This window comes from Pelecanus crispus, chromosome 12 (assembly GCF_030463565.1).
Source record: "Pelecanus crispus isolate bPelCri1 chromosome 12, bPelCri1.pri, whole genome shotgun sequence".
Lineage (NCBI taxonomy): Eukaryota > Metazoa > Chordata > Aves > Pelecaniformes > Pelecanidae > Pelecanus > Pelecanus crispus.
In genome coordinates this window covers 4027609-4054064 of record NC_134654.1, presented here as the reverse complement: position 1 = coordinate 4054064, position 26456 = coordinate 4027609, and the positions used below count along the sequence as shown (strand labels likewise).

Sequence of the window (26456 nt, the reverse complement as noted above, 5' to 3'; positions counted from 1 at the left end):
TACGTGCTAACTGCCCGTAAATAGCTGCCCGCCTTCATCTTCTTAGGTGAGCGTGGGAAGAAAATGTTCCAATTTAACACGAAAATCTCAGGCACCATTTAAAGGTTTAGGTATTCTCCAATCTACCCTACCCCGGTCTCCGGGGAGACTGTTCCCATGCCATTCTGCATTTATATTTCTGCACAGATAATTTCACTGATCCAAGGGCTGCTCGGAACATCGCTGTAAAAGCTTTTTTTAAACCACAGAGAGTGCACATCTTTGGTAGTGGCTTTGTACGAGCGTCACTGAATTGTTTCCAATATTCAGCTCCTCACCTGTCTGGTTTGTGTGTGCGGGCTGACGGACGGAGGGATGGACAGACCGTGCTCTGTGTGAGAATGCAAACAGCTGAGCCAAAGCCTAATCCTCCTCCCAGCCCGTGACCTTTTTATTCATACTTGCACCTGGCAGGAGCAGCAATCATTCATGTACGTGGCCTCGGAAACAGCTGCAGATCTGACACTGTAGTTAAATTTAAAAAGGGTGATGCAGGCGTACGTGTGAGGGTGGTAAATTAACAAAATCAATTGCCAGCCCGTCACAGACTGACTTTAAAGACAAAAGAAAACAGGCTTTTAAGAGTAACAGTTCAGGCTTGCAGTGAGTATGCCAGGTCTCTTCTACCGAATACAATAAGGTTTGTGCAGAAACGTTTGCAGAAGTGGGGCACAGAGACCCGAATCTGTAACTGTGGTTCGCTGCAGGCCAGGTCCGCGGCTGTGGCCGTGTGCAGACGAAGCTACGGCACCCTCGGACCAGCTGGCTCGGGAAGGGGTAAGGGTACAGGCTTCAGCGCAAGCTGTGTGGGGTTGTCTGGCCAACAGCAAGCGGATGAGCGATTGCTGTAGCAGTTATCCTTGGTGCCGGCAGTAGCTGAGCGAGATCTGGCTGAGGAGCTTCTACAGGGGCTGCGTCATGCACGAGATTGCAGTTGAGATGTGCTCTCAGGGTAGATTGACTCTGCAAATCCTTTCCCTCCACAGAAAGACCAGTATTTTATTCCGGCAGAGCAATTCCTAGCCTGGATCCAGCCATGCGCTGTCCCTTGCCACCTGCTGAACGAAACAAGCTAAGCCAGTAAAGTGCAGATCGCTGCCAGTGCTGTATTTCCTGCAGCCTTTTTTTTAGCAGAAACCTGTGAATGCAGTTATGAGTAACCTGTAGAAATTGTTTTCCATGGAGCTAAACACAAGGAACGTCTATTCATGATGCAGGAGGAAAGGCTGAGGCATCTGATTCTGTCTTCAGAAAGAAGCAATTCTTAACAAGCAGAGCAGAATTTGAAATAAAACTTGTCAATTTGTAAATGTTTTGTAGCAAGGCACTGTAAGGTAGCAGATGGAGGTGTAAAAAGGGGTTTTGGTTTTTTGCTGTGTCTAGCACCTTCTTTCTACAGCGCTCATCCTCTGTTTTAAGAATAACGCTTTTTCAACAATGACTCACAGCCAGTGCCACAAAAATCCTGTCTGTCAGAAAAACCTGCTGGTCGTCTGACGGGAGTGCAGCTCGTAGGGAGCGTTGGTTTATTCTCTTTCTACTGAAAATACAGCTCGGGGATCTTTCTTCTAGAAAGTGGCCCTACTTAGACATTCCAGGCACAAGGCAATTATCTGTCTTCGCTTGCTCAATGTAATTAATAGATGTGGTTTTCTTCACGGGCACCAAGGGATGCCACGTTCGTCATGGAACGGACCGCTTTGTCCAGGACAAGGACAAGAAAATTCCCCAGAAAGTCAGACCTTTCTTCTGGAAAGATGGATAAACCTGTGGGGTACGAGTAGGGACTGGAATAGTCCCCATATCCCACTATCTCTCTGCTCATCAGAAGAGAAAAGATAGCCTCTGCTCAGAAGGGAAAAAAGACATCCTCGGGAATAATTCAGTACGGGAAGCTGGCAGAGCTACAGCCCTCTATCACCTCACAGAATCTGCAGTTGTGCATAAAGCTAAACCTTAGGAAAAGAGCAATTTCAGCCTTCCTGGCTAGCCTGAAAGTAACCATGCTGCCCCGTGCAGCGCAGTTACCGACAGAGCAGCTGCATGGGTAGAAGCATGTTTTTACAGAGTTACTGGAGCAGGGAATTGTGCTAGGATTACTGGGTTCTTCCCCCAGCTCTGCCTTTGATTTGTGGTGTGTGCAGACCCCTTAATTTGTTTCTGTTTTCCCCATCTGTGAAACTGAGATAAGATCACAAGGGAATTGTAGAGTGTGATGCGTTAATGTTTATTAGACAGGGGGAAATCCTTACCTGAATGGCGCTGTATTCCAGGAGGACAAAGTTCAAGATTGCAAAGAGGTTGATTAAAACCAAATCTGCTATTCCCAGGCTAGGAGGACAGAAAAAGAGAATTGAAAAACCTCACCTGCCGCTTTGTCTGCCAAAAGCAGTATGTGATTTAACTAAAATCGAGCAGAATGCACAAGTGTGCGTGCATTCATGCGTATATATGTGTCTATAGAATCATAGAATCATTTAGGTTGGAAAAAACCTTTAAGATCATCCAGTCCAACCATTAACCCAATGCTACCAAGTCCACTGCTAAACCAGTCAAGAGTAGAGTAATAATTAATTTCATGTTTCCTGGCTTGGTGGCTGGATTATTTTTTAATGAAAGTAAAACTAGGAATCATTACGGTTGGAAAGGACCTCTGAGATCATCAGTCCAACCATCAACCCAACACCACCATGCCTACTAAACCTGTGAAAAACATTAAATACTTACTAGTAAATGTAGACCAAAAAGTGTAATGAGGGTGTGTTTGAAGTTTCCAATAAGAAATTGTAAAGCAGCGTACACGATCGCCATTAACTGTGCGAGTTACTAGCGGCAACACGGCATTAGTACATCGTGAGGCAATAAATACGACACACTTTCGTAAAGGGGTGTAACAACATACAGCGTATTGGCGCGTCCCATTAGGTACCTAAGTGAACAGAGCTATAGACTGGTTATAGTAATCTTACTGCTAGACTGACATGCTTTTCATGCTTATAGAGTAGCATTTAAGTTATTTTAGGTAATTGCTACAGGAGAGCCTTGGACAGAAGTGGGAGGTTTGTACACCTTAGTGTTATTCCAGGTAGGAATCTGCATGTTGCAAAAAAGACGGGTGTGCGAATGATTTGTCGGTAGCTGATGGATGGTTTGGGTACCTTTGGAGAAGGGATTTGTCTTCCTTTCTTTTGTCAGCTTGTTGCAAACATCTCTAAAGCACCAGACCCAGAGACGTAAAACCAGGTATCTCTCCTAGGTGTGGTACCGTCGTGATACAGTTACTGCAATGTTCTCTTCTCTCTGGCTGCCTTAGTAAGGAAGGGCAGAAAACGAGCTTATCTGCCTTGATTTTACAATGCCGGTTTGTAGACAGGCCAAACAAATATTTCTAGGTTAGACATATCTGAAGTTGGCAACACCGGGGACTGATGTAACATTTTCCAAGCTTCGGAGTGCGTTGCGAGCGTTCCGGGCTCAGCCCTCACCGTCATGCCTGAGCCAGGAGGTAAATATTTCTCCCACTGTGCCAGGAGGCAGAAATTGAGGCGATTGGTGCTAACTGGAGTCTGTAGGTGGCCTAAATTCGGTCCTGGTATGACGGCAAATTTACGGTGTGATTCTTGTCACTGATACAGCCTAATGGAGGGTGAAACATTAACATACACAGGACTCGTAAGGGAAACAAACGTTATGACGTACAGACAAAACCCAATGCAAAAATTGTGCTTTAGCAGAAACGGCGATTTAGTTGCAGCTCTTAGGCAGACGTTGGGAACCTGGATTGCAGGCCGGTTGCGTGTTAAGCGTACATCGCTTGCCACCTTCAGGTCGTACGTGAATTGACAGATGTTGCCAGAAAGCTGAGGCCTTCGGTCACGCCTCAGGCAGCAGATCGTAGCATCCCCAGCGTGGTAAATCACAGAGACTTTTGATTTTATTGGAGCTGTTTTCCTCCCACCGTGTCTCTTCCTCACACTGTGTCGCCGGTGAGGAGCTATTTCACCTGCTGAGAGAGAACCACGGGTCGCGTCACCCGCGAGCAGTTCAGAATCATCGAATCGTTGAGGTTGGAAAAGACCTTTCAGATCACCCAGTCCAACCATTAACCCAACACTACCAACTCCACCACTAAACCAATTAAGGGGAGAGCAGCAATTTCATGTTTCCTTGGTGGCTGGATTATTTATAATGAAAGTAAAAACTAGGAGTCATTAAAATTGGAAAGGACCTCTAAGATCATCAGCCCAACCATCAACCCAACACCCCCATGCCCACTAAACCATGTCCCCAAGTGCCACCTCTGCCCGTTTTTTGAACCCCTCCAGGGATGGGGACTCCCCCACCTCTCTGGGCAGCCTGTTCCAGTGCTTGACCACTCTTTCCGTGAAGAAATTTCTCCTAATATCCAATGTAAACCTCCCCTGATGCCACGTGAGGCCGTTTCCTCGTGGTTTGAGTTTTCGCCCGTTTCCCATCTGGCGTCACGCCGCGGCTGAGCTGCGCCAGAGCAGGAGGGGCCGAGGCACAAGGTTTCCCTGCCCTGCCAATGTCCCGCGGGCAGGAGCAAGCGCCGCTGTGAAAAACTGCAGCGGATTTTGGGGGAAAAAAATAACGGGTTTGGCTCAAGGGGGTGGGGGGGGGCAGAGGGCTGAGGGGAGCTCGGGGGCGGGGCCTGCGCGGAGGGGCGGGGCTTCGTGGGGCGGGGCTTAAGGAGGAGGCGGGGCGTAGGCGCCCGCGCCGGCCGTTGGGCGTGCGTTAACGGCTTCCGCGTGAGGTCACGTGGGGGGGTGTCGTACCTGAGGGGGCGGCCGCCGGGCCCCGCCGCCGCCGCCATGGAGGCCGCCGCCGCCCTGCCCATCCGCCGCCACCGCCGGGCCCTGGTGGAGGCCGTCAGGGAGCGGCCCTTCCTCATCGTCACCGGCGAGACGGGCAGCGGCAAGAGCACGCAGCTGCCCAAGTACCTCTTCGAGGCAGGTAACGGCGGGGGAGGGGGGAAACCCCCCTGAGAGCCCGCTCCGCTCTGCGGCCTCGGCGCCCCGGAACGTGGGAAGCCAGCACAGATAAAGGCCGCTAGCCCTCCTGTCTGCCTGGGGGGATGCAGCGTCAGGCGGTGCTGTGCGTGTGGAGGTGGCGTGATTCCACCTTTTGAACTAAAAAAAAAAAACTACGGCCTGCGTATATGCTGTAGGTACTCGTGTATACGCTGTCTCTGAGCAGCACAACTCAGTGTCCCTGTTCTCCCCGTCTCTCCCCTAGGCCTCGCCAAGCACGGGGCCATTGGCGTCACCCAGCCCCGGCGCGTCGCCACCATCTCGGTGGCGCAGCGGGTGGCCGAGGAGATGGGCTGCGCGCTGGGGAGCGTCGTCGGGTACCAGGTCCGCTTCGATGACTGCACCACCGAGGTAGGGCTCTGAGGGTGGTGTTCCTGCAGGTGTTGTCATGGCAGGGCTACGGCTCAGGTTTTTCACTTCTCCATGGAGCGGCACGGCCCTGTTGCCTCTCCTGGGGCTCTGCGTGCAGAAGGTCTCAGAGCCTTGCGAAGCCATCTATCCCAGCTGTGGTGAAGCTGCAGTTGTATGCATCGTATAACTCACTTGATCAAGTTTTTTGAACACCTTACAAGTGAAACATTGCCACGCGCCTGTGATGTGGTGCATAAACACCTGTGTGCAATCTCACTGTCTCTTCTGGACAAATACGTGAGCTATGTAGAAGCATTTACTTTACTTTCAAGTAAAAATCCAGCATAACAGCTGAATGTCTAATTAAACCTTTCAGGACACTGCCATCAAGTATATGACTGATGGCTGCTTATTGAGGCAAATATTGGCTGACCCCCTTCTCAGCAAGTACAGTATCATCATTTTGGATGAAGCCCATGAGCGGAGCCTCAGCACTGTGAGTGTTGCCTTATATCTGTCCTTTTGGGTCACTATTTCTTCTTTACCGAGTTTTACCTATACCTTTCTTTCACTTCTGCACAATCCCCAAGGATTTTGCCTGACTTTCCATGGATGCACTTTATCGCTTTGCTGTCCTGAGGCCATAGAATTGCCGCTTCATTTATTACACGCTGCATAATCTGAAAAGAAGATGCGGCCCGTAATCCTGTTGGAATTATTGTAGCTGTTGTTGTGCTTGAAAGCAGTTAAAACTTGGCTGGCTGTTGGATACTTACCCAAAATTTCAGGCATTCGAAGCCAGCACAGTGAACACAAACTTTCTAGAATCCTAATTAAAAAAAAAAAACCCCAAACCCACACACAAACAAACAAAACCCTGAAACGTCTCTCTCACTCTATGGCCTAATGTCTCTTAGGGTGTGTATATGACTGTGCAAAGAGATTACGGCTTCTGGGATGATGGAATTATCTAGACTGACCTAAGTACCAAAAGCTATCAAATGTCACTCTGACCCTTCTGTGGCAAAGTGAGACTCAAGTCACTCAGTCCTCCAGAGATTGTGTTGGTGTCAAACAACCTACCAGTCCAGCTGGGGAAAAGGGAATATGCTTTCTGAATCCCAGTTCTGCCCTCAAGCATCTGAGGGTATTGCAAGGAATTGAGCTAGGGTGATGTAAGAAGTTACTGCTCCATCACCTGTGCCTAACTAAAAGGAGCAGATTTTTAATCCAGAGCACTGCAGAGTAAAATAAACTTGCTGAAGTCATAACAATAAATAGTGCAACAAAGGAGGGTGCCCGCTCAGTCAGGTAACGTACGCTGGACAAAGGTGGTGACTTTTTAAAATAGGTCTGAGGTAACTGCTTGCAAATGCCTTGACCGTGAGAGTATAAAAATGAAAACGAAAGGATTTCAAGCTACACTGATTCTGTTTATAGGCTGTGAGAAGAGCTGATAAAAAATTAATTAAATTCTAGAGACCAATTAGCATGCTTACAGGATGGCCAGGGTAAGTGTATGTATTCTTCTGAGTGCTTAGGCCTTGAAGATGTGATTTTCTGTCTTTGCTATATCAGTGGGATAAAATCATTCCCTTCCAAGTTGGTCAGGCGCTTCTAAGAAAACTGGGGTACTAATATGAGTTGCTTCTGTTTTTCTGTTAGGATATTTTATTTGGTTTGCTGAAGAAACTATTTTTACAGAAGGAACCACCAGACAGGAAGGTGGCCATGAAAGTGGTGGTGATGTCAGCCACCCTGGAGGTAGACAAGCTCTCAGAGTTCTTTGGGCACTGTTCAGTGCTGCACATTCCAGGAAGAAGTTATCCCGTCAAGGAGATATTCTGCAACCTGCTCAGCCCAAGGGACATCGGCAGCTCTGCATACGTTACAGAGGTCTGGCCTGTTTTGCTTTGTTTCTGTGTTGTGTTCTCTGTTCTTGGCATGATTATCATCTGTGAAAGACCACAAGAATTGGCTGCTGTATTGCTGTGTTCTTAGCGTCTCTGCAAGATGCAGCGAAGAATTAGCTAGTACTTTGAGTTTTAGAAAGACTAAGTGAGATTCCAGCTGTTTCTTGGCTTGTTTGTTGTTTGTTTCAGGCTGTAAAAGTGACACTGGATATCCACTTAAATGAACCAGAAGGCGACATCTTGGTCTTCCTGACAGGTGAGAATTTTTCTTTCAACAACTGATGTTATTCCAAGTGAAGCATGGCCTTGCCAGCAAACCAGTACATCCTTCCAGTGACTGTCTAGTTTGTCCCAGGGCAGTAAGTAGAGAAGGGAAAGTTGCAGGTTGAGGCACGTGGTCCTCTGAAGTGATAGTTTTCAGAGCATGTTGAGGTATATCCATGCCTATGAGATCAGATAAGAAAAATATTAATTTAAAAATTTGCATATGCTCTTTTCTTCCTGTGCCAAATTTACTCTGTTTGTATTGTCTACGTGTTTTATTTTGTTGTTAATTCAGGAACGGAGAATTTCTTTAGCTGCAAACCCCTACATCAGTGTATGGGCCAGGCACTTACGCAGTCATCTTTTAAGGAAAAGCCTTGGTGAGAGGCGCTGTGGAAAGGCTGGATGTCACCTCCTAAACTAACTCTTAACAAATATTGCTTCCTTCTTGTAATGCTGTTGATGACTCTTGCAAAACAATCTTGTTTAAGGACGTTGCAAAGTAGGAGGGCAGAGTTGTAGCTACACAGGTCACTTAAACGCTCTCGTATGGTGTTTTAGGTCAAATTGAGATAGAGCGAGCTTGTGACTTACTTTTCAAGAAAGCAGAATCTATTGATTACCGGTATGAAGTACACGATCGGTCTGTTGAAGGCCTGCTTATCTTACCATTGTATGGGTCAATGTCAACAGGTAAGAGCATATAATATCATATGGAACAATTCACGTAAATGTTAGCTGCAAGAGTTGTTATGAACAGTATCCTACTCAATTTTTTCTGTTGTGATTAGAAAAAATGGCATTCATTAACCCATTTGTTACAGTAGTGTATCATTATGGGATGTTTTTTGTGGTGTTCATAAACTAATCAAACTTCAGCCTTCTCTGTACTTGCACAGAAGCCTTCAGTTAAAATTGATATCCACTGGAAATGGCTTCACATGGCATCAAGGTCTCCAGCTTAGGAAAGGATATTGTGTTACCAAAAGTTCAGATGTCTTATTTAGGCCCTCACGTTTTATTTTATATGGAAAAGATATTGCCAGTAGGTCTTTGGTGATAGGAGTAGACCTGTAAGGGAAGATAGAAGTAGTACACTGTTACACAATGTAGAAAAGTCCTGGTTATCAGAATGAATCAGTCTGGTTTATTTGGCAGCAGTACCACAGTTAGTTTCAAAGAGTTAAAAACAAAGGCCCTTTGACCTTTGCTGAACGCAGACACTGTATTTTCAGATGAACTTGAGTGCAATGTTTAAATGTGTGGGTGCAGTATGTAGAATGCTAAGAGGCTGAATAAGTGTTCAGAAGAGCAGGACAGCAATTTCCATCTGGAGGTCCTGCTGAGAGGAAAGATCTGGTAATGATCTGCAGAGAGGGAGCAAAATTTTTACTTCCTTGAAAGAGCAAAATGAAAAGTTGCATAAAAGAAAGGTATAGCTTCTTCCTTACTCCATGGTAGGTGTTAAATTCCTGACTGAGAGTGATACTTTATATTTTATTTGGGTTTTTTTTTTTTTTAATTTTGTGGTAGTTTCTCAGAGATCATTGTATTTGAATATTTTTAAATACACAAGAGAGAATTTTCCTTAAAGAGATTTTTATATTTTCAAGCATAAGTAGTGAGAAAATTTCAGGGGAAAGTTGACTTTCCACCTCTCTCTTTTTGCTCCTTGGAAAACCAAATGAATTAATGGAACCTGCATATGCTGCTTTGTTACATGTTAAAAGAAGATTTGCTGGAAACATTAGGGGGTTTAACTGAATCTTTTCATCTTCACCTTCACTTGTTAAAACCCTTCAAATCCTTCATGAAGATTCTGTTAAGACCAGACATCTTGTTTGTTTTTCCTAGCTCTGAGTTAGGAAACATCCAGGAGACTTGGCCTTTCTTAATCTCAAAATCTTCTTGAATATGCAAGCAATAAAGAAGGCATTCTCTGATTTCTGACATATGCTAAAATAATACCGAATCTGTATTTTAGCATGTTATGTGATTCACTTTCTGATTTCATTCAAATAACTTTCACTAAGCATTTGAGTAAGTTCACACAGTGTTAGAGATGTGGTTTGAAATCAGAGCATTATAACGTAACAGATTGTTTGACTGACTACCTGTCATTTTAGATCAACAGAAAAGAATATTTTTGCCAGCTCCCGCAGGCATTAGAAAATGTGTGGTATCCACAAACATTGCTGCAACATCTCTGACAATTGAAGGAGTCAGGTACTGTTTCCTGTCCTTCACAAAAGCTGTAACAGAGGGAATAATTTCAGAAAATTCTACTAGATTTAGAAAAACGCGTCTGACTTCCTTCTGCTAGTATACCTGCTCAATAATTGCCTGTTGCCTTTTTTGTGTGTGTAGTGAATAAAAAACCCCCTTGATACTGTTATATAGTCTTACAGGTGACTAATGTTGCTGGACCCTAATTTGAAATCAAATCTCAGCTCCATTAAGTGGGCATAGTCTCCTTGGGTGTGGAGATTACCTGTAATCTGTGCGTTATTATCTGTAACATCCTGTAGACTGAACCGTTGCAGCGATCGTAGGGTAAACGCGTTCTTGCTTTGGTCATATGCATGTGGCAGTTATCTCTGTCTACTGAGACCTCTGTTGTTTTCATCTCTGACAAGAGTACGAATCTTTTTCAGATATGTAGTAGATAGTGGATTTGTGAAGCAGTTGAATCATAACCCCCGAGTTGGCTTGGACATACTGGAGGTGGTTCCCATTTCAAAGTAAGTTTCAAAAAGGTCATTTGCTTGGTGTTTCTGGGAGTTGCTCTGTGTATCGGTTGATCTTTTTAAAAATAAAAAAAAAAAGGCGGGGGGGTCAGGGAGCAGCTTTGCAGCTCTGTAGTTTAAAGCCATTTTGTTTGTTGCTAAATAGAAAGTGGTTCGGGACATATAATTTCCTATAAGTTGCAGGCATTAAGAAGGAATTGATAATGCATTGTCTGTAGTCTGAACAGTGGCTCACATGTCATCATGTGTTTGCTGAATACAACAGCCTGATTCAGAGAAGCTTAAAAAAATCTTGCCTTGCACAGAAATGCTTCTTCATTCTGCTAGTTCTTGTATAGCTGGATTTCTCAGTTGCTGCACGGTAGAATATATCTTCCATCTACAAGCATAGAAATTGCTGTTTTTCATCAAATTACAGTGTGCTTTTGTGGATAATAACAGAAGGCATCAAGAGTTTGTTTCTCTTTTTTTTTTTTTTTCCCCCTTGCCTTTCTGTTTTGGAAGGAGCGAAGCAAGGCAACGAGCTGGCCGAGCTGGCAGGACGTCATCTGGAAAAAGCTATCGGCTATACAGCAAAGAATTCTGGGAACAATGCATGCCTGATCACACGGTCCCAGAGATCAAAAGAACCAGTCTGACATCTGTGATCCTGACCTTGAAGTGCCTTTCCGTGCACGATGTCATAAGGTAACCTCCATGGAGCGGGGGGATTATCATTTTCTTCCTGAGTCTCAGCAGCAAGGCAGCACAGGCACCAACAGCCTGTTGGCAGGAGGCAGGATTAGGTTCCCCAGCCAACTGTGACACTTCGATACAATCAGCTTTTCTGCTGTTCTCCTCAGTCTTTAATGCCACATTGGATCTTAAGCTCAAGTTCAGTCTGAGGTTCTGCCAAAACTAGCTCCTTCTCTCCCAAATTAAATAGTTAATAGTGTTCCTTCAAAATACTGAAGTTTATATCCCAAAAGCTTCATCTCTGTGGAATTGTTTAATTTTAGGATCATGCATGAGCAGAAAATAGAGTTAATTTTGCATGTGCAATGCTGGGATTTGTCATCGTAATTCTTCACCTTGAGGCTGTAGGTGTAGTGACACACCCATATACTGAAGATGCTTATGTGCACTGTGGTCAGCAACCTGTACTGGAAGGTTACAAAAGTATTTTAATAAATATGAAAACTAACAAAGCTATACTGAGTCTGAACAGTGAGACTTTTTTTTACTTCATTTTTCACTATAGATTTCCCTATTTGGACTGCCCGGAAGAAAGGCATATTTTAGAAGCCCTGAAGGAACTTTACCAGTGTGATGCTATTGACAGGTAAAAAATAAAGGGGTGTAGTAGCTACAAGAATTTAAAATCTAATTGTTTAACTGGTGTTAGTGAGTTGTTCATGTGGACTAAAGGACTTCCCCCAGCAGTACAATATGTTTCCTCATTAGACCAGGAAGTAACTACTGGGTTTTAATATACTCTCTGTAAAATTAGGGTTAGAGCATGGCTTAGGACTTGAGAGATACAGATTAATTTCTCCACATTGTCCTGGAGTTCCTGAGTGACCTCAAACAAATTACCTCAGCTTTCTGTGCTGTAGTTCCTCATAGCAGATCCCAGACTGTTATGACGAAGGTGCTTAGCCACTAGCTGTGATGCCCATCCAAGAGCTCAAGACAGGAAGCAAGATCTTATCCTGAGCTTCCAGGAATTCTTCTTGCCAAAAAAAAAAAAAGAAAAACAAAATCTTAATCTTAAGCATCTGATGCACTTAAAAAGCTGGCTTTGCCTGCCATGAAGCAGGCGTAAGCAAACTGGAGAAAGGTGAAACGTTCTTCTGCTAGCGACACATGCTTCAGAACAAGGAATAATGGATTTAAACTAAAGAAGAATAGATTTAGACTAGACATAAGAAAGACATTTTTTACAAGGAGGGTGGTCAAGCACTGGAACAGGTTGCCCAGAGAGGTAGTGGAGGCCCCATCCCTGGAAACATTCCAGGCCAGGTTGGACGGGGCTATGAGCACCCTGATCTGGTTAAAGCTGTCCCTGCTCACTGCAGGGGGTTGGGCTGGATGGCCTCTAAAGGTCCCTTCCCACCCAAAGCGTTCTATGATTCTGTGATTCATGTCTCCAGCACCTATCGGCACACACAGACTGCAGTGTTAGAACAGTCCAGGGGGAAGTGCTTCTCTCCTGCTCCTCATCAGTATATGGTGGCTGACATTATGTGTGCATGTTCCAGTTTACATTTAAACATAGTTTTCTTGAATCTGGTATTTGAATCTTTTTTTCTGGGATAAGGAGAGGACACGTGACAAGACTGGGTGAATTCCTGGTGCAGTTTCCCCTCCCTCCCAACCTGACCTGTGCTGTCCTAAAAGCTGCTTCTCTTGACTGTGAGGATCTGCTGCTTCCCATAGCAGCCATGTTGTCTGTGGAAAATGTCTTCATCCGTCCAGGTAGGGAAGCCCCTTATCCCAAAGGGAGCCTTGGGTGGGTGGGGAATTCTGCTTGGACAGGGACATCTCAGGCAGTGATTAGGCAGCACACACTGCTTCACCTGGAGACGTTCTCTACAACTTCCATCTGTGGGGTTTTTTTGCTCTCAGTAGTTTTCTGTGCTAATAGTTTGTGAGGTCACAGTGTCTTACAGGTGTATCTCAAGGTTATAAAGCAGGAACTGATTCTGTATGTTGAACAACAGTAGTACAAACCTTTACTTGAGCGTAAGGATACTCCTGCCAGGGAGCAAGCTGGTTGTCTTAGTTGGGCCCAACACTGGTGGGAGACATAAATATCTACCTTAAACTAATGCTTTGAATACCCCTTACATTGTAGCGTGAGGAAGATTCCTCAAGTGCGCTGCCTTGTCTCCCAGAGTACATCGTGGCAGATCTGTAGGGAAGAATGGTAAGATTAGGACAAATACACAATGGTGCTTTGCCCGAATGCTTTTGCAGCTTTCTGTGGTCTTGAAGTGAGGGCACATTCCACACTAGGAATTGGACAACAGCTGTTCCAAAGACTTCAAAATAGCATGGAATTGGGTTGCATTTGTCCCAAGGCTGTGGGCTGTAAAGCAACATATGGGTAAGCGAGTGGATTGCTGAGAGGTCATAAGGGGGAACACTGTGTTACAGGAGGGAAAAGAAGAAGAAAAGGAAAAAACAACAAAAAAGAAACTCCCAAACCCCACCAGAAAACCAAAATGCACCACAGCAGATGTTTTGCTCTTGGTCTAAGTACAGACAACAGGGACTGATTAACTTGTTTTTAACGAATGGGGTTGCCTCTGGATTGCTTTTCTGTTCAATGACTGTTTAACCAAATAGGCCTTTTAAGTTACTGTGAGAAGCTCAACTTGCCACTGCCTCCATTTCCAGTGGTTTTTCTAAATGGAAAATGTAATTTTGCCGTGGTTCCAAGCTAGCACCTCTCACTAGTGCTAAACCCAGTCTCCCGCATCCTCCTTCCTATCTCCTTTCCCCTCCCGTCAGCCCCCTTCCCCCCCACAGTCTTTGTGGGAGACCTTTGTCCTGTCTAGTCACTCCCTGGCTCTTGTCCAGTTATCTCTGTAGTCTATTAACCGTGCCCGTTAGTGCAACGGCTAAAGACACTGCTGACAGCACTGATAGCCTGGATTCTGCTCTGGGGTCTTTCCCATTCCCATAAATGTGCGTTTGCTTTCCCGTCCTCCCTCTGGCAATATGCGCTTGTTATCTGTTCAGCTAGCTAACGCACACGTGTTGGTTACTCTCCAGCAGCTCCGTACATTAGGACGCAAACACAGAGACTCCCATCCTGAAGGCGCTTCCTCGTGTGCAATATGCATACGAACAGGCCTCCGTGCTTCGTCGGTATTACTTTTAATACCCACAAACTTCTGCCATTGTCTGCGGTACAGCAGCAATGCAGCGCGTTGGCCTTTGCAGCCGTATCCCTCTCTACTAAGGGGAATAGGTTGTGCTGGGGAAGAAATTCTTTGGGGTTTTAAAACTTGAAATAATACTTTGGAAGTGTTGCTTTTGCCTAGTACATTCCTAGCATTTAGTGAAGGTGAATTCCTGCTAAACTCGCAGATCGCATTTTTTCTAGACTCTTATTTTAAGACCTCCATTACTATGGCACTTGAGTACTAGGACAAAAGCTGAGTTAAATAGATTAGATGGTGCTATGATGGGGTGGTTTCAACAGTTTTGCTGTTTCTCTGAGGGCAAAACTTTCACTTGATCCTCGTGAGCTGTCTCTTTAAGGTTGCTCTTCCTTAATCTTTCCACGTTGGCATCTGAATTGATTGTGAGAGAGAAATACGTAGGACCTTTCTTTCTAAGAGACTAGAAGTCTTCATCTCTAGTGCTGACTGATGAGATTAATCACAGATTTAATAGCATCTACGTATTCTCATTCAGCAGTAGTGGAAGAAGGAAGAACTGTAAATGCAGCTGTGGAGGAGAGACAAATCTAAAAATAACATGAATAAGGAGCCAAGGCTGTCAACCACGCTTTGGAGAGATGCTGACAGAAAATTAAGTAGGAGTGATATATAAAAATTACTTTGTTGAAGTGAGATATAACTTACTTCCTCAGGTGATCCTCAGAAGCAAAAGGAGGCTGAGCTTCAACACCAGGAACTTTCCTCACAAGTGGGAGGATGCAATGACTTTGCAACCCTCTTAAATATTTTTGAACAGTGCAAAGCAAGGTATAAAATGATTCCTTACAGTAAGTGGTTTTGCATTGCTCATAACTCCCAGCTGCTGACGGTTTTTAGACGTATTGCGTGTATGCACACGTATGTACTCAAACCTAATTGCAGATTTATTCCTTATTGTGATCTGTAAGTTCTTTCAAAACACCTATTATTTAAACTAACAAAGTATCTGGCTGTGTAGGTTGCCTTCTTTGTACGACCATAACAAAAAATAGAGGCAACTTTCTGCCTGCAGCTTACAAAGGGCTTCTTTATAATACAAGTATTTCTGTTCTCAGCAAGTCTCCTTCGGCTTGGTGCCAGAAATACTGGATCCATTGGAGAGCTTTAAAATCTGCTTTTAGTGTGGAAAAACAACTTCGGGAAATAATCAGTAAACTGAAACAGGTAAAAAAAAAAACATAATTTTTATATATGATTGAGTTATATAAGTTTATATTTAAGACATGTACTGGACAACTGAGCCTTTGCCAGATGGCTGCTGCCTTTCTCCAGTAGAAACTAATCCACTTAAATATTTATTAGAGCATCCTTGCTGTAGCTTGTGTAACTAAGGGGTATGATGGTGGTAACAAGCAAGGAGGGTTTTCCTTCTTTCCTCACGGTTTCTGTAGGGTGAGAAACCCAGAGTTTAAAATCCATGGGATGGAGGGGGTATAGTCGCTTTCTCTTTAGGAAAGATCCTGATTCCTGGTTTTTGATTTACGTAGCTGCCAGACTTCCCTAAAGAGACGTTTGAAGGCTCCAGAACTGAAATTCTAAGAAGATGTCTATGTGCAGGATACTTTATCAATGTAGCTAGGAGGTAAGTAATAAGGTTTGGAGAACTGAATGGAAAAGATATTATGCATATTCTTTAAAGGTGTAGCTGCATGTTGAAACAGAACAGTGAGGCTGTACAGTGTTGAAAGGAGCAATTGGAGCTGAAGGTTGTGTTTCTGCACAGGGCTGGAAGCCTGGTGTGTGCTCTGCTTTTGACTCTCATGACATTCCTGGGGAAGTTGCTTACATCCTTGGAACAGTAGTTTTTCTATCTGCGAAATGAACTTGCAAGCTGCTGAGTAGTTCCAGATATTAAACTAAAAGGCTTGGAAATGTCCAATTATCACGGCTGTCAAAGACTTCAGTCCCAAACCCTGTTTATTGTTGTGTTGTTATATCTGCAGTGTTACTGTGGTAAATTAGGCAGATATATTTTATTCCTCATTGGTTTTTTTACAGTTTAATTCTGGAAGGATCTTCCTCTGCTTATATATTTGAGTATTTTCTTCTATGCTGCTGCTGACTTGCTTAGTTTAGTGTTGCTGTCTAACCAAAGCAAAGTATGTTTCATTATATATTTATTTCCCCCCCCGCCCCAAACCTTTCAGATCTGCAGCCAGGACATTCTGCACAATGGACGGACATGGCAGCATAGTCTATATCCATCCTTCATCTACAGTAAGTTACCAAAGTCTGTTAACAAAGTAGCACAGGATCTATAAAAGGAATGAGAGGCAGGTCCTCTTCTGTTTGGTTTGTGCTAACTTATGGCCAGGAGAAGCCTTGTCGCAGTGTTCATTTTGAGAGTGGGGAATAGCCTCACTTCTTCAAATTTGGTAAATGTTTGGCTTATGAAATGAGTGTGACATAGATTGAGCTTTCTCTCTGGCTTTTTGGATTTCCTGGGCAATTTTAAGCAAGTCATTAGGCCTCAGTTTCCCTGTCTGAAAATTTTGGGCAATGTCAGCTTTATCTCATTGTTGCATCTGAAGCATTGGAAGATACTCCAATGGAGGGTGCTCTAGAAATAAAAATCTTTTTTTATCAGTTCTGAAATAATCTTTTAATTTTTCAGCTCTATAACCAGGAGACCCACCTCGAGTGGATCATCTTCCACGATGTCACAGTGACATCCAAAATCTATGTCCGGACAGTGTGTCCTGTTCGCTATGAATGGGTCAAAGACTTGTTGCCCAGATTGCATCAAATTGATGCCTATGAACTGAGCAGTGTGGCACGGGAAGAAGTAACTGAAGAGGAAATAACCAAGTGGAAACATAAGGAGGACCTTAAAAGGCAGTATGGTGAGCACGTTGCTAGTCCATCTCGATGGCGTGTATAGTTTTCTTGGTTGTTGTGGACCTGTGTGTGTATATTATGTCACTGAATGCATGCTGGACTAGTAGGCATTAATCTGGATGTGCTTAACATATTTGGTGTGTAGCCCTAGTTGTTTTCTTGTCTTACTACCGCTCTGCAATCCGTATTTTGCTGCCTCAGCAGTGCGTGTAGTGGTGTTTGCGTATTGGTTCTTGCCACGCTCCCCCCTTTTGGTTTAATATAGCTGACAGGAGCAGAACTTTAACCCAGAGTTGAATAAAAGCGTTTTGAGTCTAACCATTATTTAAGTTTGCAAAGGGTATCTAGCCATAGATACCCAAAATAATACTGTCCTGAGAAAGAGAGGTCCTAAGGGCTAGGGGAGGGAGGGGGAACCAACCCAAAAAACCCACCAAACAAAAAACACGGAGGAAAAAGTATCACATTTTGGTGAACGTTTCATTCTGACAATGAATTTAATGCCATATGTTTAAATAAATTGTCAATTTTAATTAAAACTGGGGTCTGCTAACTGCTCTGGCTGCTTGACATTCTTTGAATTCTTCTGTCAGCAGGTTTTGTAAAGCAGCCAAGTATTCAAAGGGCCTCTTTACTCCTGAGCTGACCCTTCCAAAACTTTAATTTGCTATACAGTACAGGCACTGGCAGTATAGATTCTCTTCAGTTTCCTTAACAATGGAAAAAACATAGACTCTTGCGCTCAGACCAGCGTCTGTCTCTGTCCTGCATTATTGTATAAGACACCCATGTTAAATGATAAAAAGATGAACTGGATTTGGTTATAAATTTGCTGGAAAGGATATTTGCATTATTGGGTAATACAGAGGAGCCTCATCTATTTATTTCAAGTCCAAGGAGCTGAGGTTTGTTCTCCTTGTCCCCCTTAACTTCTTGACTTCACCAGGCAATTGTAAATTAATTTGAGATTAATATTGACCTTACAGATGATGTATTTCTGTGAGCCCCATAAAAATAGGTGGCTGAGTAGCTGACAAAGGCTTAATTAGTGCCCAATGGAAGGAAAGGCTGCATCATGAGCTGAATTGTTATTTGACTCCAAGACAAAATAAGTACAAATATTCCAAGAGTGAATGGTGATTAAAGCTCCTTCCTCATATCAAAGTATCTGGTGCCCAGCCCCAGAGCCCTAGGAACAGGCTGCAGTAGCTGCTTCATTCACACAATACTGAGGCTCTCAGAGTCTTTGAATGATTTTTTTTCTTAATTATTATTATTTTAAATTTTATTTTAAACTGAAAATATTTCCTGCTTTTCTTTCCTTCTGGGAGAAGCGCTCCCAAGGTCTCAGCTCAGTGGGAGAATGTGCATTTCTAATGGTGTCTGATCTGGAGTATTGACTTTTCCCACTCCTTTATCTGCGTGTTACCCTCCCTCTTCCTCCTACCTCTGAAAACTTATAAAGATAGTTTATACTAAGCTTTTTTTCTCCGGCTCCCAGTGCTGTCCCTCTCCTGCCTAAACCTGAGTTTGAGATATGTAATTTAGGGAAGAAACGGGTGCATGGAACACAAGATGCGTAGTATCTATTACAGTAAACAGCAAGATACGCATTGGGGGACGAGATGAGCCCAGCTGCAAATATTGACATGGGAGTTAAGGCACGATTTTTTTTTTTTTTTCCCCCCTCCCTGCTGTGGTACAGTCTGTCCTCTCTGGAAGTCATTCAAATGACTGACTGGGGCTTGAAAAACATTTGAGATTCTGTTGGGGGTTTTTGGGTATTTTACAAATAGGAGGAATTGTAATGCTGTGGTTATGGTGTTTGGGTTTTTTTTGACACACGAGTATATTTCTCTCTCTCCTCTCCCCCCAGAAGGAGCCACAGACAACTCTGCAAAGAAGATGGAGAGAAGAAATGATGATCAATCGATATTGGATGCCCGAGCTCGCTATCTTGAGAGAAAGCAGCAAAGAGCACAGGGTTTAAGTGGCCCACTGAAAGAAATGGGGTAATACTCGCTGCTGCTCTACTCCCACTGTGAGGAAAGGCAGTTTGGTGCAGTTGTGCTGAGTATGTTTGCATAATGCAAAATGACTAACTGGAGTGAAGGAAAACTTCTGCTTTGCGGTGAGTTTGAGTGCTGAGGCATACAAACGCAATCTTCTTTTGCTGCATCCAGCAAGGAAAAGTTACCAAGGTGGGTTTTGTTGCTATGTGTAACTGGCAACAATTTAGTGGCCTCAAATGTGGCTGAAGACATGATACTGACTGTGGTGCCAATTCTGTGGCATTTAGTTGACTTGGAAAGGTCACAGTGGTCTCAGTGCCATTATTAATAAAATTTTCTTAAAGGCTGTTTCTTTTTTTTAAAAGGAGTGGAAGAGTGGAACTGTCACTTTTTATCATTTTGGGGTTTTTTTTTTTGTTTTGGTTTGGTTTTTTGGGGTTTTTTTTACAGCCACAATCATACAAAGCAATCTTTGTGCTCGTATGCTACTCAGGAAAGTGTGTAGGAAGCTCTTTTAATAATGGAACCATCAGGATCTAAATTCAAAAGGATGTTTGCCACCTGCATTCTGTGTTGCAGACAGTGTTGTTCCTACTGTGTATTGTGCTGTACCATGTACAGCGATGGTTCTGGGTGAAGATGTCTTTGTATGCAAAGTATTTTGTAAATGTTTTCACAATCTTGCTAACTGCATAATTTTTGTCAGGGATGACTTAGCGCTGTGTGTTTTCCATTCGGCAAAAAAAAAAAACAAACCAACCCAGCAGTCAATCCAGTACTCAGCCAGGTTATGTCAGCAGGCCCGCTGCCTAGTGGTCTGTTTTTCTGAATTTGGTGACTGTTATTTTTAAAACATATGGATTTTGGTCTGAAGAATGACTGCTTCAAATGGGTAGAAAGAATACACAAGGAAATACTAGCTTTCTTCCTCGACTCAAGTATATAAAAAGCAAAGAGCTGTGATGCTTTGTCATCGTAAAGTTTGTTTCCCCTCTCTCAATAAAGAGGTAATCCGCTTCTGTCACCTGAATAATCCTAAAATGTTCCAGAGCTCGAGTGTAGAGCTTGTCTTTTTTTGCTGTTTTTCACTTCAGTGAGTAGCATTTTGTATAAGACGATTTCCAAAAAAACTGGAAGAACTTACTGTCATTTTTCATGCCTCGGTTGTTTGCCCTGTGTGTCACCTTCCATTGCTTTTCAGGTAATGAGCTAACGCTGTTAAAGTGATATTGTAAGGAAGCCTTAGCACTTGGCGTAAAACATTAAGCATTCCACCTCTGTACTGCGCAGGCTGTAGCTGATCAGAAGCTTTCAAAAACCTTGGGATTCTCTTATGGGGAATATGAGAGTATTAGCCTTCATAAATAAGGCAGTAGGTCTGATAATAGGTACAGCCACAGAAAGAGGGATAATTAAAATGAAAAAGCTGAGGCTTGCCAAACGGAGCGCAGAAGGCATGATTTGTGTCTGGAAGAGCTGGCGAGGCCGCGGCGTGCTCTGCCCGCTGCCCCGCAGGGCCCAGCGCCGCCTCGCCAGGCTGCGCGAGGCTTCACTCGAGCAACACCGTAGCTGTCGACGGCAGTAACGGGAGCGAGCGGCGATGCCTGCGGCTGCCCTGCGAGTTTCAGCGGGGAGAACTGCTGCCGCCTGCCCCTAGTTCCTAAGGGAACGCGTGAATCAATGACGGGTTGTCATCAATCCTTGTAGGAAGTGGCATGTTTACGGTTCCTCTTCCCTTGGGCCCTTTATCCTGGGTTCAGATGGAAAAGGGTTCTGTTCTTTCATGCCATTGTTCAGACTCTGCTTTTGAGAAGCCAGCGCTTTTCCTTGACTAAACCTCCAGTCTGAATTTTGCAAAAGCCCACAAATTATTGCTGTTTACTTTGATTTATATTTGCAATGTCAGAGCCACTTGCAAGGCAAATGACACCTGCACCGCACGCTGGGTCCGACATCAGTAGCTAGAACACCTACTCTTGCTTGGGGCTCTATCTCTCTCAGCAGATCCTAATGCTTTGTTATTTTATTTATTATTACTTTTTTCTACTTTCTTAGTAGCAAGGAGGGAGGTTTTTTCCTCCCCCCGTGTTCCAGGGCTGCTCGGAGCTTTTGAAATTGTGAATTTAAGAGAAAGCAAAAAGGGTATGAGGAAATAACCCCAGGATTGCAAAATAAGGAAAGATAGAAGAAAAGCGGTGGTTAGGCCTGCCAGGGCGCCCGCGCCTTACAACGCATCCGGCTTCTTGGTAAAGTGCTTGGAATTTTGGAAAGGAAAAGCCTTTCAAGGAAAAGCCACAGGGGAAAGCCTGTGTGCTGCAGGCCGGTAAAAAGAGCAAAGTTTTACCTGTTCTTATGGGCTGGAGTTACACTGGAGGTTAATAAACATAGGAAGAAATTTAAAGTTTCATTATGTTGCTGTACTTATTAACAGTGTTATGCAGGAAGAGTCCTTTGGACCATGCCTGGAGTTTCGAGGGACTGACGTTCATTGACATCCCGTGATTTTTGAAGGGGAGGAAGGTTGGTGCCAGCCTGTGGTCCTTCCCTCCTTCGTTTTCTCCTCTTAATTAGGATGTGTTAGCGCAGAGCAAGGAAAAATGCGGCCTCCGTGCCCTGGGAGACCCCTCAGGGGCGCGTCGCTCGCGGCTGGCACCCGCCATGGTTGCTAAGACGGGGAAAAAAGGGCGGGCAGCCCCTGAGGGCGCCGGGGAGGGGGACGGGCGGCCCCGGGAGCTGCCGGGCTCAGCGGGGCACCGGCCGCGCCCCTGCCTGCGGCTCCGCGCTGCCGGGGGAGCCCCGCGGCCCCCGCTCGCCGCCGCGCAGCCGCCAAGGGGGCCCGGGCCCGCCCGTCTCCATGGCAACCGCCCCCCCCCAGCCCCGGGCGAGTCACCTTGCCCGGCTACTTGCCCCCCTGCACGTGACCCGCCGGGGCGACGAGCGCGGAACGGAAGTGACGCCGCCGCACCTCGGTCGCATGATGTGGCAAAAAAAAAAAAAAAAAAAAGCTGGGGAGGGAGGAGTGATGAGGCCCCCGAAATAGTCCCTTCCGGTAGCGGATGCCTCCGCCGCTCCCATTGGCTGCGTGGCGTGCGAGTCACAGCGCTCGGCGGGATCCTTCCGCCCGGCCGGCGCAGTTAAGGCCGGTCCCGGCAGGTGAGGGCAGGCCTCTTCCTGCCGCGGCGGTATCCTTCCGCCGGCGGGGGCAGCTTCCGGATCGCCGCGGCTCGCCCCGCTCGCTGGCCCGTTCCGCCATTGCGGTCCCGCTTCCCCGCGCCGCCCGGACCCCGCTGAGGTGCGACTCCGGTCCGGCCTCGGACTGGAGCCCCAGCCCGCTGCCGCCGCCATGGCCCAGATCCTGCCGATTCGCTTCCAGGAGCACCTCCAGGTGGGCGCGGAGGGGCCGGGCCGGCGGGCGCTGGGGCGGGCGGGCCGCTTCCCTCCCTCAGGCGGAGGAGCCGCACGGGGACGGGGCCTGGGCGAGAGGCCCTGGGGCCGGGCCGCGGGGCCTACCTGAGGGCCGCGGGGCGGCCCGGGCCCCTCCGGCGGCGGGGTGGCCGCACTCCCGCAGGCCTTGCCGGCGTCCGGCTCGGGCAGCGCCTTCCCGCCGCGGGCCGAGCCGCCCCGAAGGGCACCTTCCTGCCAGCGCGCCCGCCGCTGCCTCCGTGCGGGCCCGGGCCTGAGGGGAAGGGCTGGGGCGGCGGTGGCTGGGGGGTGGCCGAGGTGCGGGCCGAGGCGCCGGGCATCCTGCCCCTGCCCGGTCCCCGCCTCGCCTTGCCCGCCCGGGGTGGTGGAGCGTGTTTGGTCCCAGCGGTGTAGGCGAGGCTGGCGCCGTGCCCACGCTAGCACCTGCTGGGCGGTGCGGCGGGAGGGGAGGGCGCGGGTGGGTCCTCTCCGCTCCCGAGGAGGGGGTCCCTCTCCTGCGGGCGGTGCGAGCGGGGAGTCCCGCTGCACCGCCGGATCTGCGAGGGACGGGGGAGGCTAACGAGGTGGCCAAGCTGTCTCCGTGTGTTGCTTAGTGGTTTGTTTTTTTTTTTTTTTTAAACGAAGCTAAGACTTCTTATAAGGACGTACTAAATCATTTTATTGATGTTCTGACTTGTAATGTCATCTTCTGTGCAGAAAAACCGCATATTGCAGGGAAATGTGAAAGCTACTGCGGGCTTCCCTGCAGTACAGCTGTGGCAGTGCAGGCACGGAAGTGCCAGGTCTACTCTTTCTGCCTGCTGTCTCCTGGCCTCTGACAAATTCTACGTTTGGGTATCGTTAAACCATAACCACATGCTAATAGATTATTTCCAAGCCATGGCCTTTCGTTTCTTTAATATGGCCTTCTAAAGGCACTAGTAACAAATTCTAAAATCCCTCCACTGCGGAAATGCAAGGTTACCTTCTCAAATAAGCACGCACCTTTAATGTCTCTCGCTGGAGCACAGGGAGGGGGCTGGAAGCGGTAACGCAGTTGTGCAATGTGTACTTCCTATCTGACAAGTCTATAGGGCGAAGTACTACGAGCCGTGCTTCTCATCCTCAGTTGCTGTAGCTGTGGTGGTATTAAGCTTGGCTTTGCTGCTGAGGAGTATTTTTAGAGGAGAACTTGTATAATAAAAGTTACATCAACATCTGTAGGTAGGGCCTTCTGGCTTCTAGCAGCCTGTCTGTAGCTCCGCTTCCCTGTGGTGTCAGCATCTGTATGTGCTTTGTGCTAGGCTAACTGGGACTGTGGTGGGCACGAACACAGTGATGGATTTGCATGATTTGGAGTGACTTTTTTTTCTAACCCAAAGTATTTAGAATTTCATTTCGGGGCACCTTGTTAAAAGAACAATTGCAAAATACTTATTTTGCTGTGTAAATTGCCGCTGTTCGTAGCGTTGTTTTCAGATTTAAAAAATAGTGCCACGATTGTCTTTTATCTAGCTAGTTAACTGTTGAGCATTGGATAATTTTACTTCAATATCAGTTTAAAACCAGGCCAGAATTCATAGTTTAGGTGTAGCCCTGGACTCTTCTTTAGCGAGCAGCACTGCCAGGAGAATCTCATGAGTTGGCCAGAGCTTCAGCTCTGAGCGAGTGTTCTCTCCTGCTAGCAGCATAGCCCAGAACCAGGTATTGAGAAGGTTCTGTGTACTCAGGTGAAAGTCATCCCTCTGGGTAGCCCAGCTCTTAATAAAGTATTATGGAAATGCATCTGTGATACATTATTTAAGATACTAACCTTGCATGTGACCCACTACCAGGTCTCTAATGACGTGAGTACTGTTACATAAGGAAACTCATCTGCTTCACTCCAGAAGTGCTGATAGGTTTCAGGCCAGCACTATTGTGGAACGTGACTGTTCTGACTAAAGACTGATTTAGCCATTTATTTGTATCTTTTCCCTTCTTCCTATTTAACGTAGAACATGGACTTAACCGGTATCTTTTACAACTGCATATATGAGCCGGTCTTTTGTAAGACTGGCTGTCCAGCCTTCTGAGCCTGCGTGCACGTGGCTGTCGCCCATAACGCTTCAGTTTGCTGTAACTACTGAACTTCCTCATTTCAGTTCATTGAAAAAACTCAGAGGAACTTGAATTCTCGGAGGTACTGTTTTCAGGCTCAAACTTCCGACTTGCTGTTGGAGTAAATTTTGTAGCAATATCAGTGTTTCTGCTCTCATTTTTGCTGTCCAGAACTGCTTTTGCATATTCCAGGCTGTTCATAGGAGGTCCTCATGGCCTCAGTAATATGATTTCTTGAACTGTGCCTGACCTACATCATCTGGGAAACTTGTCATGCAGGTGTTGCGTAACACTTGCGAGTTTGCAGTTGATGCTTAACCTTAAGACAAGGTACCCAACTGGAGCCGTATTCATAAAAGGGCACGTGATGGATATGAATGGGAGAGTTCTTGTGAGGCTGTTGCTGAAAGTTGCTTTTAATTAATCTGAAAGACTAGCATGTAGTATGATACTAGTTCTCCTTGGATCCACTGCTGCAGAAAATGGTCGAGTAACTGTCTGGACAAAGCTTGTCCTGATCTTCAGCTTCAACCCGGTTGCACGCCATATTGTGCTACTCAAGGCACGCTGGCATTATCTGTTGTCGTCAGTACCTTTGCTAGGTGATATGGGAACGAAGAGTTAAAGGCTCCAGAAGCCCTGCGCTGTTGTGCTCGTGAATGTGTTGTCTCTTGGGTACGCAGTACAGCATGCTTTGTACCTGCAATCTGAGCTAGAGATCTAGTCTGGGCAAGTAAGATGTGGCAAGTGGTTAGCTTATAGGGCTAAGTAAGCTTTCTGGATCTTTATGAAGTGAAGTCTAAAACCAAAATGTGTAGTCAGGCTTCAGGTCTTGTTTGTCTGAGTCCCATTACATACCTCGGAAATCTCAGTAGTTGCAGATATGTAGGATGTTATCTGTGTATTGTCTGTTGTAGATGCCTGCCTTGCCACAAAAGAACATCAACAACGCACTGTGGAGAAACTTTTTCCTTGGGAGTTTCCAAGGAGAAACTTGATTCCTGTGCTATCAAAACTACTGGATTTGAGTTATAAACCTTTACAGTTCTACTACTTTTTTTTTTTTAAGTAGCCGTGAGGAAACAGTTCAATGGGCATATAGTGGGAGATCAGAGTTTAGTATGTCAAATGATTGCAAATCTGGCTGCTCCTAGCGAGGTTTTAGAGAGTCCCTAAGTTGGTGCCTCTGCGTACTTGAGAGTAAAACACAACTGCTTACTGTGGTAGGTGCATAGAGCTTTTCCAAGATCACATCTTCCTGAAGAACAAGAAGGAACCAGACAAGTTAGCAGGTGATGAACTGAGAAGGAACCAGACAAATTAGCAGGTGATGAACTGTGGTTGCCATTTGACTAAGCCACACTACCCTGAAATATATAAAAATTGAACTCGGACCAGGCACGCCACTATACTGGTGTGACTTAAGGCATTAATAAATACTCTTCTGAACCTAAATATATTTAAAAAAATTTGAAATTATTCTTTAGACTTGTCTAGACAGTGCAGAAAACTGTCGGCTCATGCTGTGTGCTTGATGCTGAGACAGAACTACTCTTTTGAACTAGGAAGAGGGTTCTTGTATCTATTGGTCGCTGATGGAGCAAATCTGAATGGTGGCTGTGCTATTCTAGTGTGGTGGTACTTGGATGGCTCTCAGAATCATAGCTAGCTATACCAAAGAGCTAAGTGAATAAAACTGGGCAGCCAAGGCACCATATAATAGTGAATTTACTACTTCACTCTAAGAATGACAAACAACAAAATGCTTCCATGTATTGTGCTGGCAGTGAGACAGTTTAATATATCT

At 45.6% G+C, this 26456-nt stretch overlaps 2 protein-coding genes across 5 annotated transcripts in view; both read left to right on the top strand.

Annotated features, from left to right (window-relative positions):
• Window positions 1-4871: 4871 nt before the first annotated feature.
• DHX40 (DEAH-box helicase 40) lies at window positions 4872-19167 on the top strand. Its single transcript, XM_075719948.1, has 17 exons — window positions 4872-5013; window positions 5296-5441; window positions 5818-5937; window positions 7107-7337; window positions 7544-7610; window positions 8180-8311; window positions 9745-9844; window positions 10273-10359; window positions 10870-11052; window positions 11606-11686; window positions 12665-12822; window positions 14951-15065; window positions 15353-15461; window positions 15785-15879; window positions 16445-16514; window positions 16912-17140; window positions 19012-19167. The coding sequence occupies exons 1-17, from the start codon at window positions 4872-4874 to the stop codon at window positions 19149-19151; spliced, it is 2205 nt and encodes a 734-aa protein (XP_075576063.1). The 3' UTR covers window positions 19152-19167.
• A 66-nt stretch (window positions 19168-19233) lies between these two features.
• The window catches only part of CLTC (clathrin heavy chain), a 36954-nt gene continuing 29731 nt past the window's right edge, over window positions 19234-26456 (top strand). For 3 of the 4 annotated variants that reach the window (XM_075719944.1, XM_075719945.1, XM_075719946.1), the window contains exon 1: window positions 22452-22532. In XM_075719944.1, the coding sequence (XP_075576059.1) occupies window positions 22491-22532 (42 nt within the window). In that variant the 5' untranslated portion in view covers window positions 22452-22490. Of the gene's footprint in view, window positions 19267-22451; window positions 22533-26456 lie in introns of those variants that run through there. The other variant, XM_075719947.1, reaches the window with a different exon arrangement.